Here is a 13692-nt window from a genome sequence, read left to right on the forward strand (position 1 = left end):
TTCATATCAGCACTGATTACGTGGCCCAATTAAATTCCAGGGCACGGTAACTCTCCGTGCGCTGAAAACAGATGATCTGCACTCCTTCCTACCCTAAGACTGTGCGGTGGCTTTTTTTTTTTTTTTTTTTAATAACACGCGCACACACCCCACACTCACGCCGTAGTGGGATTTCATCACCTATGGATCCTTACTCTTGCTCGGGTGCCTCTTGTCCATTGTCCAGGTAGCCCATTCCACCCTGAGATGTTATGATGGCATAATGGCTTTCACCTGTGCTCTGATTGAAGTTTTACTTTCCACAGGTTGCCCCACCAGAATTTGAACAAGGATATACTGTTTGGCTCTTATACTACCGGTTAAGAACCTAACCCATATGCCAAAAGCCACAAGACCGAAGGAGCCATCATGGTAGGTTCATAAACCACTATGAACACTAACAAAGAGATAACACTTAGGTAGAAGCATATATTTCATATCTTATAAACTTTAAAACCAAAGGTCATATTTCAATACGTACATAGCCCAATCAATCAAAGTATATATGAGTAGAACACAGTCTATCCTTCCAAGCTCAAGAGAAGGAAATGATCATGAGAGAGAGACTAGAGAGAAGTCAACTCGTATGTGCGTTTAGGTGTATGTGTAAAGGTAGACTTACAGAGATCGAAATAGAGCGGAAATTGTATAAAAGCGAATATTGTAATGGGAAAGCAGGCAACCACATAGACTGGAAGGGCAGCAAGCTTCAGCTCCTTCTTGAGCACAAAGAAATGACCAGCGCAGAAGGAAACCAACATGGTAGCAAGTGAGAGGAAGAGAGTGGTGAGGCCAAAAATCAATCTCCAGGGCAAGACACTCTCGAAATCCGACTCTCGGTATCGCGAAGTGAGAATTGTCAGGAAGATAGTCAGGGAGGTAATGGAGAAGCACAGCGCAACCAAAGAAGTGATGGCAAAGACATCAAATATAGGCTGCCCTTCCAACACGGGTTCGCCTTTATCTTGCCTCAAGCCACCTGGCACGGTGGCAGATGTGGCAAAAGCCACTGTAGCGATGAGCGCGGCAATGATGGAGCATGACTGAGATGTATTAATTAGCCATGTGCTGCCTTCCTTGACCAAATCTTCATGCGTCTCCGTGAAGACTTCCTTCGGTATCTGGTCCTCCTTATTTTTCCGCGTATAAAAATGGTGGTTCACTTTGTCTCCGACAGACTGGGAGGTCATGATTGGATAAGAGTACAAAGTATTTAAGTTACCACCAGTTTGATTTTCTGAAATTACGTAGTAAATTAAAAGAAACTGTGTAACAATTACAAAATACTTTACCTGCTAATACAGCTTCATTTAACCGCAGATTCTCAAAATATATTAATGTTGTTTGATTTTAAATTTCCAAAATAATTCTATAAAAATTACTGTGATTATAAATTCTTTTACTTGTTCTCTGAATGCATAACCATATAAAACGATTCAATCAATTCACGTGTAAGCTTAAAGCACTTATCACCTAGAGTGAGCGTTACCACAACTTCTGGTATGGCCCATACTTCCCTACCAGCTGGCGACCCATGTTGGGCATCTGTACCATGAAAAAGGTGAGATCCCTGCGTGAAAATCAGCCTTCTCAAAAATCAATCTGATACTTTCACTAGGTGGGCCACCCCTGTATGTTGAGTCAGACTGCCCGTTTTCCATTGATTCTGAAGGTGTGGCCCACCTTTAAAAAAAAAAAAAAAAAAAAACCTACACACGGACGCACACCCCCACACACTCACGCTATTGGATTTTCACCACTTATGGATACCCTAACCCTTGACCGGCTGGTGAAACTCCAGAGAGTCTACCACCCGAGCAAGAGTAAGGATCCAGGTGTCGCCCACCTGATGAGTGGACCCAATTGATTTTTGTGCAGGCAATTTTTGTTGTATGCCTAACACTTTCACGGTACTGATTCCCAACACACATGGATATTGACGTGAAGGATGGCATGGTTGCATAAATTCTAGTTCCTTTCTAGTAGATGATCACTTCTTTTAACCTAGATGAGCAAAAGCTGAAGGCAACAACTAGCTGAAAGTGGGGCGCATCGTGGCGTGTTTAAGGCATCAAGCCAATGTGTGTAAGGCATCAGGTCAATGTTTTTGCCCTAATAGAGGTGCAAACGACCTCTGTGGGCCTACTGTGATGCATTGAAAACATCCACTTGATTATCATTCACTTCTCATGTTTAGCCATGGCTGAAAGGTCAGGCCAATCAGTGAGTTGGGTAGCCAACATTGTAAGAAATACACTCTAGATAGGATTTTCTATGCTTGTGTGTATGTGTGCGTGTGTATGCGCGCACGTGTATTTAAGTATATAAGAAATTTAAGAAACTTGTTCTCCCACCATTCTGAAGAATAAAAGAGAAAGTAGTATACAAAGGGCTTTCAAGAAAATTCCCAAATACCTGAACTTGTCAAAAGGCATCAGATATTTTGAGGTTTCAGAACGATTCTTTGACCGCGTTTTGGATAACAAAATGACCACAACCTCATTATTTTCCTGTGTGGCTGGCATGGTTTCCGTATGATGATCAAGTGCCCCATAAAAGGTGCATCCGGACGTGATGATTAAGTGCCCCATAAATTCTATTGATCTAATTATCAGATGCGTCACACTTAGAATTGGAGATCTTTGAGAGGTGTACGTTTACAATGTAGCTTACCAGATGATTGGATGGGCCTACTTTCTGTAGCATGATAATTGTGGTGGGATCCACCTTTGGAAGGGTTTAATGGGCTGGAATGCCTAACTCTAGCAATTTTCTCTTAGTAGAAATTATTATTATTATTATTATTTAATCAAAGTTTTGAATATATTCATAGGAACTGAAAGTTACAGCTACGAAGGCACGGGAGAAGTACACGAGTTTTGGTTATTGTGCCGTTTTACACATTTGGAGTAGAGATATACACAAGTCGGACCGAGTCGAGCTTGACATAGGTAGGGTTGGTTCATCTTGCAGCCAACCCCAGCTCAAATTCGGCTCAGCTCGGTCCTCAAGCCTAATTGGCCAACTTAGCTCGGTTCGGTCAGCTCATTTCTCAAACACATGCATTTTCAATCTCTCACACTTTGAATGCAAAATAATAACAATACTTTACATGCATTGTATTAATTACTTGGCGAGCAACATCAAGATTAAGATATGAGGGCGGTTTTACAATGTAAATTTTTCTTTTTTGTAGTGATTTTTTTTTCTTTAATCTTCCCTCAAATGCCCATTTAGAGAATACCCTAAGCCGATTGAAAGAACTCTTGGGATCCCAAGAGTTGCGGCAGGCCTCATATACCTTGGAGTTCTGGTGGCCTTAGGCAGGATGAATTGCGATGCCTTTCAGCCCCTGCTGGACAGAGTTGGTGGTCACATTCGAGGGTGGCAGGCCAGATGCCTTTCGCAGGCTAGTCGTGCTATTCTGGTGCAACATGTCCTAAGCAGTATTCCAGTGCACTCTCTGGTGGCTACTCATACCCCGAAGGCGGTCCTTATGTCATTAGAGTCCCTTTTTTCTAATTTCTTCTTGGGGTGGGCAGAAGGTAAGAGGAGCTCCATTGGAGGAGCTGGAAGGAGATTGCTTTGCCCAAATGTGAAGGGAAGCTTGGCATAAGGAAGCTTTCAGAAGTCATGAAGGCCCTCCGTCTTAAAATGGCATGGGCTGTTCAGTACGAGAGGGAAGGCAGTCTATAGGTTTCTTATATGAGGGTGAAGTATTCCCAAGATCTCTCCTCCAAAGGTTCGGGCTGCCCGACATCGTCAACCTCTCCACTGTGGAAAAGAATTCTCAAGTTGTTTTCCCTGTTGGATTCGCATGTGCAGTGGCATCTCGGCAAGGGTGATTGTAGCCTTTGGAGGGATAACTGGTCGAGCTTTGGCCAGCTTGCTCATCGGTCTGTTAGGCTAATTCAAGCAGAGTTGCAATCGCTAGAAGTGAGTCAGTTTCTGAGCTCGGAAGGTCCCCTCCCTCCATCAGCCATCTTTGATTTCCCGCCCTAATAGGTTGTGGACTACATATTCCATGAAGGTTTTTTCATTTCGGAGGGCCGAGACTGTTGCTTCTGGCCTCGTGATCCTTCAGGAGTTTCCTCGGTCAAATTTTCTTAGAGGGTGAGTAGAGCCAGCGGGCCTCACAGAGAGTGGACTCATTGGGTGTGTGTAACATCCTGAGCATTTAAATACCTGAGTATTAAAAATTCTCGAGTGTTACCATGAAATTTAATGTAATATGTACCTGTGTATGATACCGGTCTAACTATCTTAATCTCACATATATTTCCTGACATGAATCTAACCCTTAAGAACAATCCCCATCCATAAATTAGGTCATTCGACCGTTGATCACGTGGTTTAATACACGTACATTCCTCTAACTAAATCAATAAATAACCCTTCATCCATAATGGTTTAGACATAACTTCTTTTATAAGAACTACTTAAAAACATACTTACAACTATGTAGAACCATTAGATTTCACAAAACTCTCAGATTAGCAATAATAATGAAAATGACATTAACCTATATTCCTGAATTCTAGATCACATGGTTCCCACAATCCATTTAAAGTAAAATTTTACACCATTCCTATGTATCATAAATTACCTGTACACGTTGAATTTCAGCCCTTAGATCATTGTAAAAGTGACCCAATTGACATATTGACCATTAACCATTGATTTTGGTGTCTACCGAAGTCATGGGTAGTTGTAGTAGGATGCTTCCGTTCATCTTTATCTGTATGATCTTATGAACAGGTTGGATGACAAACAAACATCACTGTAGGGCATAGAAATATTTCAACGGTGGAAATTACAATGCTCACTGTTTCAAGTGGTATGATTCACTTGATCTTAGGATGTGCTTCAACTTTGGGCTGGACGCCTTAAATTAGATGAAAAAATGAATGGACGGTGTAGATTGCTCAAGAACATCACTGTGGTCGCCACTTGTGATGCATGCGCACAACCTGCGCATGCACTCGCTGTGCACTGGTCCGGGAGGCACGGTCAAATACGACTGACCCGTGAAATCCCAAAACCGGATGGATTCCCACTGCGCAACGAGAACGGACGATGTTCCGTTTGGGAGCCACTGTGGCCCACCATCGAAATCAAATGGACGATCCGAACCGTCCATTTATATCCTACAATAAAACCGATTGAACTCCAAATCTTTCGCTCCCAACCAAATCAATAAGACAGACAAATCCACAAAGAAAGGAGACCTTATCCCTGTCCTTTTCCGCTACTAACGGACAGCGTCCGTTTGAAGATCTGATGGCCCACCTTTATGATGATTCATGGCTGATCTGAGCCTTCCATCGTGTCCGGGAGATGAATTAGACCAAAACCTTGCTGGCCATGTGTATCCATACACACACACGTGGCCACAGTGCTGGTTGCAGGGGTGGTGACGCTGTTCGCAACATAACCGGACTGCCTCGGTTTACGGGAGTTGTAGCCCACCACCACCCAACAAGGATTCGATCTAGACTGTCCATCTGGGAGCCACGCCAAAACCGACCCTTCCCACGAAGCAGATCGGAGAGATCCAACGTGAAGACGCTGGCCACTCCCCCCTTTCAATACGCAAGCCGTTTTCCCCTGCTGCGAAAACGAGTTGTGCAAGGTATTGCGCCGTTATTCTTGCTGCGTAAACCAGGACTTCTGGGTTTGGACCTCTATAAAAGAGTGTCGCTCTGCGAGAAAGAAAACAAGAAAAGAAAGGAAAAGGAAATGCGAGAGAAAGAGACCTCCAGCCAACCAACGGCAGCAGGAGGACTTCTCAGAGAAAAAGAGAAACGGCCAGCCCCCTGCTGGACGTATCAGCAAGAAAGGAAGAAAGAAAGAAAGAAAAGGAGAAGAAAAGAAAAGAAAAGAAAAGAAAAAGAAAGAAAGAAAGAGAAACAAGGAAAGAGAGAACGAGAGAGAGAGAGAGAGAGAGAGAGAGAGAGAGAGAGAGAGAGAGAGAGAGAGAGAGAGAGAGAGAGAGAGAGAAAAGAAAGGAAGGAGAAGGAGAGAGAGAATTCGCGTGGTAGGTCAAGTCAAATCGAGTTAACTCGGTTGGGACTTGCTATAGTGCTGCCCCGAGTCCGGTGCATATCCGAATTTTTATTATTCCATCATCTTCCTTTTTCATTTCCTTTTGAATCTTTCCTTCTCCTTTCCCAATAATATATATATATATATATATATATATATATATATATATATATATATATATATATATATATATATATATATCAATCAGCAATCATAAGAAAAGGCAATATATAAAGCAATACAAGCAAAATTCACCAAACTAAATTGAATCCCACAGTACTATGAATCAAGCTTTAATCTTAATCATTCAGGCTTTGTGAATTAGAACAAGAATTAATCCTAAAGTGCTCTCCTGAACATCTAACCTTAGTAGCAGATAGACAAACAATCAAAGATGAGAGTTTTATCCTTTAAGCTTACAGTAATTTAAGTTGATATGAATTATCTTACCTTTTACCTATTCTCATGTTACTATGATTTTCTCTCTATTTTTATTTAATTTATCATTAATAATTATTGGCCTTTTTGAGATTTTGGCATGATGTTAATTACAGGCGATCTTTATGAATTTATGTGGGGTCATAGATACAAGCCATGCCATTGCCTTTATCAATTTATTGAGTTGGCCCTTGCTACTCTTCTCTTTATTGAGTTGGTCATTACCACTCTCCTTATTATTGAGTTGGCCATTGCTACTCTTCTATTTGTTGAGTTAGTCATTGCTACTCTTCTTTTATTGAGATGACCATTGCCAATCTCCTCTTTATTAAGTTGGTCATTGCTACGATTTCTCTATGTTGAGTTGACCATTATCACTCCTCTTTATATTATTGGTATTGTGTTATTTATCTTTAAAGCTTGGACATGTGTCTTGATATTTCAGAACCCCCATAATTCAATTTATCTCTCTATAAGTGTAAGTTATGTGTTAAGAGGTATCATAACTAGTGATTCAAATATCTTATCATGGACATAATGTGCTCTAGATAGAAACCCTTTTGGTCAACACATAATTCTATGGGTTTTGGGTAGTGGTGCATAAATTGATATGTATAATTCATAAATGCAATAACACAAATAGTCGCTCCATGAACAAATCGTATCATGTAATCATTTGGCTCATGTGCCGTGCACCTTAAGGTGCTCACATAAATCCGCGGTAGTGTTGGCCATGCCGGCGAATATCCGTAATTATGGGATGCGGGTTGAGTCGGATTTTCTATAAATCATATTCCACATTGTGATGATCACTAAGTATGATGAGGCGCACACACTTTACTAGGCATACATCTTATGCAGGTTGTTTATGTATACTGATACTCCTTGCAGTAGTGGAATACAAGAGGTATCAGAACCTTTATATTGCTTTTATGAATCTCTTAAATCACTGTTAATCTTAAAGGATAACATTCACTATGAGTAAGGCATTGACCCTCTCTAACCGTACAGATGATGCAAATGGCATACAGATTGAAGACCTAGAGGACAATCTCCATATGAAAGATTATGCTAAAAGAATAAGAAGATAGTTTCATAATTTAGATTCATACTTCCGCTGCGAACTCGATAAATGTAATACACTTCCATTGAGAGGGCATTTGATTATTCTTTTACTTTAATGAAATAATCAATAAAGTCGATTTTATTCTCGTGAATGTTACCTTCACGAATGTATCTTGATGTGATCCAAATGAAAAAAAATAAGGTGAGATTTTTAAAGCATCCAATTTGTATATTATTAATACCCAGTTTTCTCGAGCACAAGTACAAACTCTGGCTGTCAAAATTCAGGATGTTACAGTGTGGCACGCCAAGTTGCCTCGAAAAATCTCATTATTTTTTTAAAGGCCTATTCAGAAAGCTATCTCGATGGACATAGCTGTCCAAGAACGAGGGGTCCTCCTGGTGTCGCGATGTGTCTGATGTGATGGGAGTCTAGTCCAGAGGCCTTCCGAAGAAACTGCTGCTCACCTGTTTCTTAGAAGCACACGGGCTGAAACAGTCTAAGGTTATTTCGGTGGCTTGTTTGGCATCTCTATTATGGGGGCCTAGTCAGTGGAGGTTAGGCTTCGCCAATAGTGGCTCGCCCCCTCGCCTAGTGGCAGTTTGATGACCCTGTTGAAGCTAGTCCTAAGCATTATTCTCTGGGAAATCTAGAAATTCCAGAATTCAGCAAGGTATGAAGGCAAGTCTTCCTCTCCCTCCAACACGATCGCGTGAGTGAGATGGTGGCTTCAGTCCATCTCTTTCGGTATGCTCGATTTCTTTTCCATTTCTTTGGCAAACAGGCCGACTCTTAATGCATTGGGTATCGCCCCTCGTCCTCCTCCTGGGAGGAAAGTGTAGGTGGTGAAGTGGACAAAGCCTAGTTGTGGCTGGGCCAAGATGAATGTAGATGGGTCCTCCTTGGGAAACCCAAGAATGTGTGGCAGTGGTAGTATTTGTAAGGGAGATAAGGGAGAGTTCATCTTCGCATTCTCAGAGCATTATGGTGTGGGTTCCAATACCAGAGCACAGATTCGAGCAGTTCATGATGGTCTTGCCAACTGTTTCAAATTGGGTCACTCCAAGGTGGTAGTGGAATCTGACTCCCAGCTGGTGGTATCTATTCTAAATGGTTCTTGCAACTTGAGTTGGAAGTAAAAGTTTTAGCTATCGAGGATTGAGAGGTTTAAGATCAAAGGCCAGGTCCAGTTTGTGCACGTTATGAGGGAAGGGAATGCACCGGCTGATGGGATGGCCCGATTGGGAAGTGACCGGCAGGGCTCCTCTCTAGTTTTACTGCTTTCAGATCTCCCCATTCAAGTGAGGGGCCTCCTCTTCCTGGACAAAGTGGGATTGGGAGCCATCCAGTTTTCCCCAAAATAGTAGGCTAGAGATCATTGCTGGAGAGCGTCCTTGGACTATCTCTTTGCATTTTTAGTTTGTTTCTATTTTATTCTCTGTGTAGTTATGATAGGTTTTCGCTCGGGCAGTTTTATCCCGGGAAAGCCCGAATGTATACATCACTGTATAGTTTTTGTCCCTTGAAATGAAATAGATGACAAATTTTATTTTTTAAAAGAATACCCTGATATGAGGGCAGTCCAAGAAACAAAACTTCGTTGAGTTATATTATCAAACACTCAGTGAGCAACATCTAGATTAAAATAACTGAGTCACCGAGTTGATTTGATCCGAGTTGATTCAAGTTAGGGTTCAAACTAAGTTGAGTCAAACACGAGCAAGCTCGAACTCGGCTCAAAATTTTTTCGAGCTCTAAAAACTAGCTCGACTCGGTCTGAATCCAGTTTCAAGCTGATGCGAGTTGAGCTTTTCCGAGTCGAGTCGAGTGACTTGATCAATCTTACTCAACTCGTGTATGACTCTAGTTCAGAGGATCCTTTTAAATATTCAAAATAGGAAGGCTATTTTTCTTAAATTCAAGTTTTCTGAAGACATTTTCTAAAAACCCCTTATATATGTGTGTGTTTGTGTGTGTGTGTGGGAAATGGTATTATGAGGTTGACCTCATGGGAAGTTTCCCATGAGTTTAGATCTGTGGGCCCCACCATGATATATGTCAGACATCCACCCGATCAATCAAATGCACCATTCCATAGTGTGTCACGGGACTAAAAATCAAGCCAATTAAGGCCATAGGTGGGTCACACCATAGGTAATAAGTGAGAGTAGATATCCACACCTTACCCATTTAGATGTGGTTCAGACATCTAGCCATTTAAGTGTGTGTTGCACTTGAATGAGGGGTCACACTATATTTCAACCATATCAAAAACTCATGTGGGCCCCACAAAGTGGTTTTTGATGTTTTAGGCACAATTTCACATTGTTTCAAATGGTATGGCCCACTTGAGTTCTAGATATGCCTGATTTTTTAGTTATCTCATAACTTAGGGGGACCCACCAAATGCATAACATTGATATTTGGCATAGATCATGGTGGGGAAGCTCTCATGAGGTTGTTGCACCCTATTTTTTTAAAAATCATTCTTAAAAGAACCAATTAGAATGGGACACGTGTTATTGCATGAACATTATATAATACGTATGAGACTTGTTAGGATATGTGGAGCGTATTTTGTGAAATTGACATTCGATGTTGATTGAGTGTTACATGCCATTCATAGACGTAGCGTGCATGACTGAGAAGCTTGAAAGCAGGACATGGTCAAGAGAAAAGCAATGTTGAAGTGGTTATTGATGGGGCTTTCCTCTTTAGTTCAGAGGACAGGTAGTGCATCCGATTGTAAAATGGATGTCTTTTACCATGCTGCTCGACCGGTCGAAGGGAGTTGCTCGACCAGTCGAGGCTCGCTCGACTCAAAGTCCAACAAGCAGTATTTTTTGGGCTCGACCAGTCGAGGGTCAGGCTCGACCGGTCGAAGGGGTCCTTCGACCAGTCGAGGACCTGACTCGACTAGTTGAGGGTTACATAGATTCTGTGTGGATTTTGTGCGGACTGCATAAATTTGAGGCGGTTTCGCAGAGGTACGGAAGGGGAGTTGCCTAAACTATAAATAGGGGTCCTTAGGGCTATTTTAGGGAATGCTAAGGCTTTCTAAAGCTATTATGCTAAGGTATTTTCACGACTAAGGTGAGAGAGAAAGAGAGAGAGAGAGAGAGAGAGAGAGAGAGAGAGAAGGGAGAGAGAAGAAACTTGTGGAAGGGAGGATTCTGCTCGTAGAGGTGATCTACTACACAGTCGACATCTCAGCGCTTCTACGTCCTCATGATTGGTGAGATCTCAACATTTTTCATTATTCACTTATCGTTCATCCACTCCTACATGAGTGAAGAAGGTTTGATCTAAGCGGTGTGTGCTTGTAACGTTCTACTTCATAGTGAATTGTTGCTCTGAACTAGGTCCCGTGGTTTTTACCTCTTCGAGGATTTTCCTTGTAAAATCTATTGTGTCATGAGGTTTGTGTTTTGATTTATTTAATTGCTTTATTATATTCCATAATTCTGGTGTTTTTAGGAGGTGAGATCCTAAGGTTTTTGTGCAACACTCCTAACAGTTATTGGGACAAGTGTCCAAGAAGAGTCTAGAAAGCCGAAATGGTGCTAAAGTGATTGCTATCGACTTAATGTTGGAAAGAAGCATATAAATAGCTACTATAAGGAGATCTATAAATAGTGAAGGAATTCAATGAAGCGAAGGATCTTAGACTAACCAAAACAAACAAACACACCAATTATCTTATTAATCAATTATCTTTTATGTTCCTTAGTATAATTATTCATTTGCATTCCTTAGCATAAAATAGTAGCCTAATCATACACTATGAGTAGCGGTAATCCTTTAGCTATAATACAAGTCTACACTCACCTGCTGGACTAGTTCTATTTCAATATAAGTTCTTCTTTGAGAAAGGTGTTTTCATAGTTACTCTTTACAGTTGACCGTAAGTGCTTCCTTTTTGTTTGCTATTGTATTTGAAAGTCTTTTCGTATGAAAGGCAAGGTGCAACCCATTCTCGGAGGACGAAACTTACCCTTTGATAATTTTCTAATCATTTTAAACATCTTGTGAGTGGTTGAATAGTCGATCGATATTTCCAAGTCTCGGTCATATACAGTCAGCTCTAACATATCTACCTATCTTGGCACTTGGGGTTAAAGTTGTTCATTTGGAATCGAGCCACACAGTTAGTTTTGGCACGATCACAAATACTACACATGACCGAATTCTGCATTCAAAAAGCAATAGTTTTTGGCATTCCCGGTGGGACATTAAAACTACTTAGTTACCATAAATATCCACTGTGCACCGATGGGACACCTTATTTGGTATACATATCAATATGATATAAGCATGTTTAGTTATCCAACTCTAGAAAAATGAGTCAAAGGTTTACCCGGAGTTCTTCGGGGGCAAATGATCTTATAACATCTTTTACATTGCCTCCATTTTAGGAGATGCATATGTAGCTAACGCTTGAATGTCTAGGCTCACCATTAAACCCAATGCCTAATCCTTCAAATCAAGATTGTGTATCATTGTCTCAGAGTGACCCACTTAAGACAATATTGATTGGGCTACACGATATGCAATTGAGAATTTAACATATCATAGAACATGGGAGGGCTCAAGCTGAGCAAGCACAAGCTCAAGAAGAGCAATTCCGAATTCAGGCAGAATCATCAATAGATGGATGGCTCGCTGGAGTGAGAACTTAAACCAGATGGTGGCCATTCTTGCCAAAAGGGAACCTACAATACCTCAGCAAAACATTGAGCGATGTTCTGTGGGGGATTTTACGCCAGTACCGCTTGTATCATTGGTACCTCTCCTAACACGGAATACACATCCAGCCCCAACATATGGCATATGGATTGTGCCTCCATCCTTGAATTTAGGCAACCTGAGTAAGAAGCCAGAAACTTCATCCCCAAAGTTTGAAGTTAAGAAATGCCTGAGGAGCACCCTCTCCCTAGGAATATGTCATACCATGGGGCACAATATCCAGCATGTCTAGATCCTCCACTAGTGATTGAACCTCAACGTATGGATCGTGACTGTGTTATACAACTAGTTCAGGCCATAGGCCGGGTTCTTGGCCACACTACTACCCCAATATATCGCAAACCTTATCCAGAATGGATCAATCAACAATATCCGTTGACTAGGAATTATCAACCAAATTTTATGCTTTTCACAAGTGATACTGGTTAATTGACCATAAAATACATATGTCGATTTACTATGCAATATCGTGAATTGTCCAATAATTACTACCATAAGATATAACTGTTTGACTATTCCTTAATTGTAATAGGCTTCACTTGGTATTTCAATTTTCCTGCAAATTTTAATCGAACTTGGAAAGAAATGGAAGAGAAATTCCATGCGTAGTTCTTTTATAAGTCAGGGAGATCACTATGGTTGATCTCATACATTTGTGAGAGTTGTTAATTGAATCATATGAAAGCTATATTATTTGGTTTAAAAGGAAAAAAGTAAGTGCAAAGTAATCAAGAATGAGGCTGAATTTGTCTAGCTCACCCAGGATGGCTTAAATTACAAACTTCGAATGAAGTTTATTAGAACAAAGTTTGTGGATTTATATGATTTGACAGGAAACTTGTTGCGATATGAAGCCCTTCTTTAGGAAGGAGCAGTGTACAAGAATTCGTTAGTTGAGACATACTATTGCGATCCTAATTATGATATTGTTGTGGTCTAAGTAGTGGCTAAGAAACCATTTGTGTGTTTGGCGTTAATTAGAATTGAAGGAACTATGTCGACCACGTAGAAAATTCAGAAGGCCTATACATTCAATATTACTCAAGCAGATGAAATTTTTGATTTAATGTTGGTCGGGAAGTTTATTAAGGTTCCCATTAACTATAAAATCCCTACGACCGAAGAGTTGAAAAGACTGAATATTGTAAATGCATGCAACCCAATCCCATTCCACTAACAATTGTGTTGTTTTCAAGGGTAGCATCCAGGACAACATTGAGTAAGGATTATTAAAATTCCCTAAGAAAGAAAAGGAGTCAATGTTGCGCAATTGACATCGATCCGTTCTTACTTAACTTAGAGATGAACATGGCCATGGTTAACCTCCAGAAGTTGGCTTGACCATTAAAGAAGATTGA

The 13692-nt window shown here is 40.9% G+C and overlaps 1 protein-coding gene across 1 annotated transcript in view; it reads right to left on the minus strand.

Moving 5' to 3' along the window:
* Window positions 1-448: 448 nt before the first annotated feature.
* LOC131239716 (ankyrin repeat-containing protein ITN1-like) overlaps window positions 449-13692 on the minus strand; it is a 154449-nt gene continuing 141205 nt past the window's right edge. Inside the window, exon 8 of the mRNA XM_058237552.1 lies at window positions 449-1217. Coding sequence (XP_058093535.1) covers window positions 606-1217 — 612 coding nt within the window. The 3' untranslated portion in view covers window positions 449-605. The remainder of the gene's footprint in view (window positions 1218-13692) is intronic.

The sequence above is a fragment of the Magnolia sinica genome, chromosome 3 (genome assembly GCF_029962835.1).
Source record: "Magnolia sinica isolate HGM2019 chromosome 3, MsV1, whole genome shotgun sequence".
NCBI lineage: Eukaryota > Viridiplantae > Streptophyta > Magnoliopsida > Magnoliales > Magnoliaceae > Magnolia > Magnolia sinica.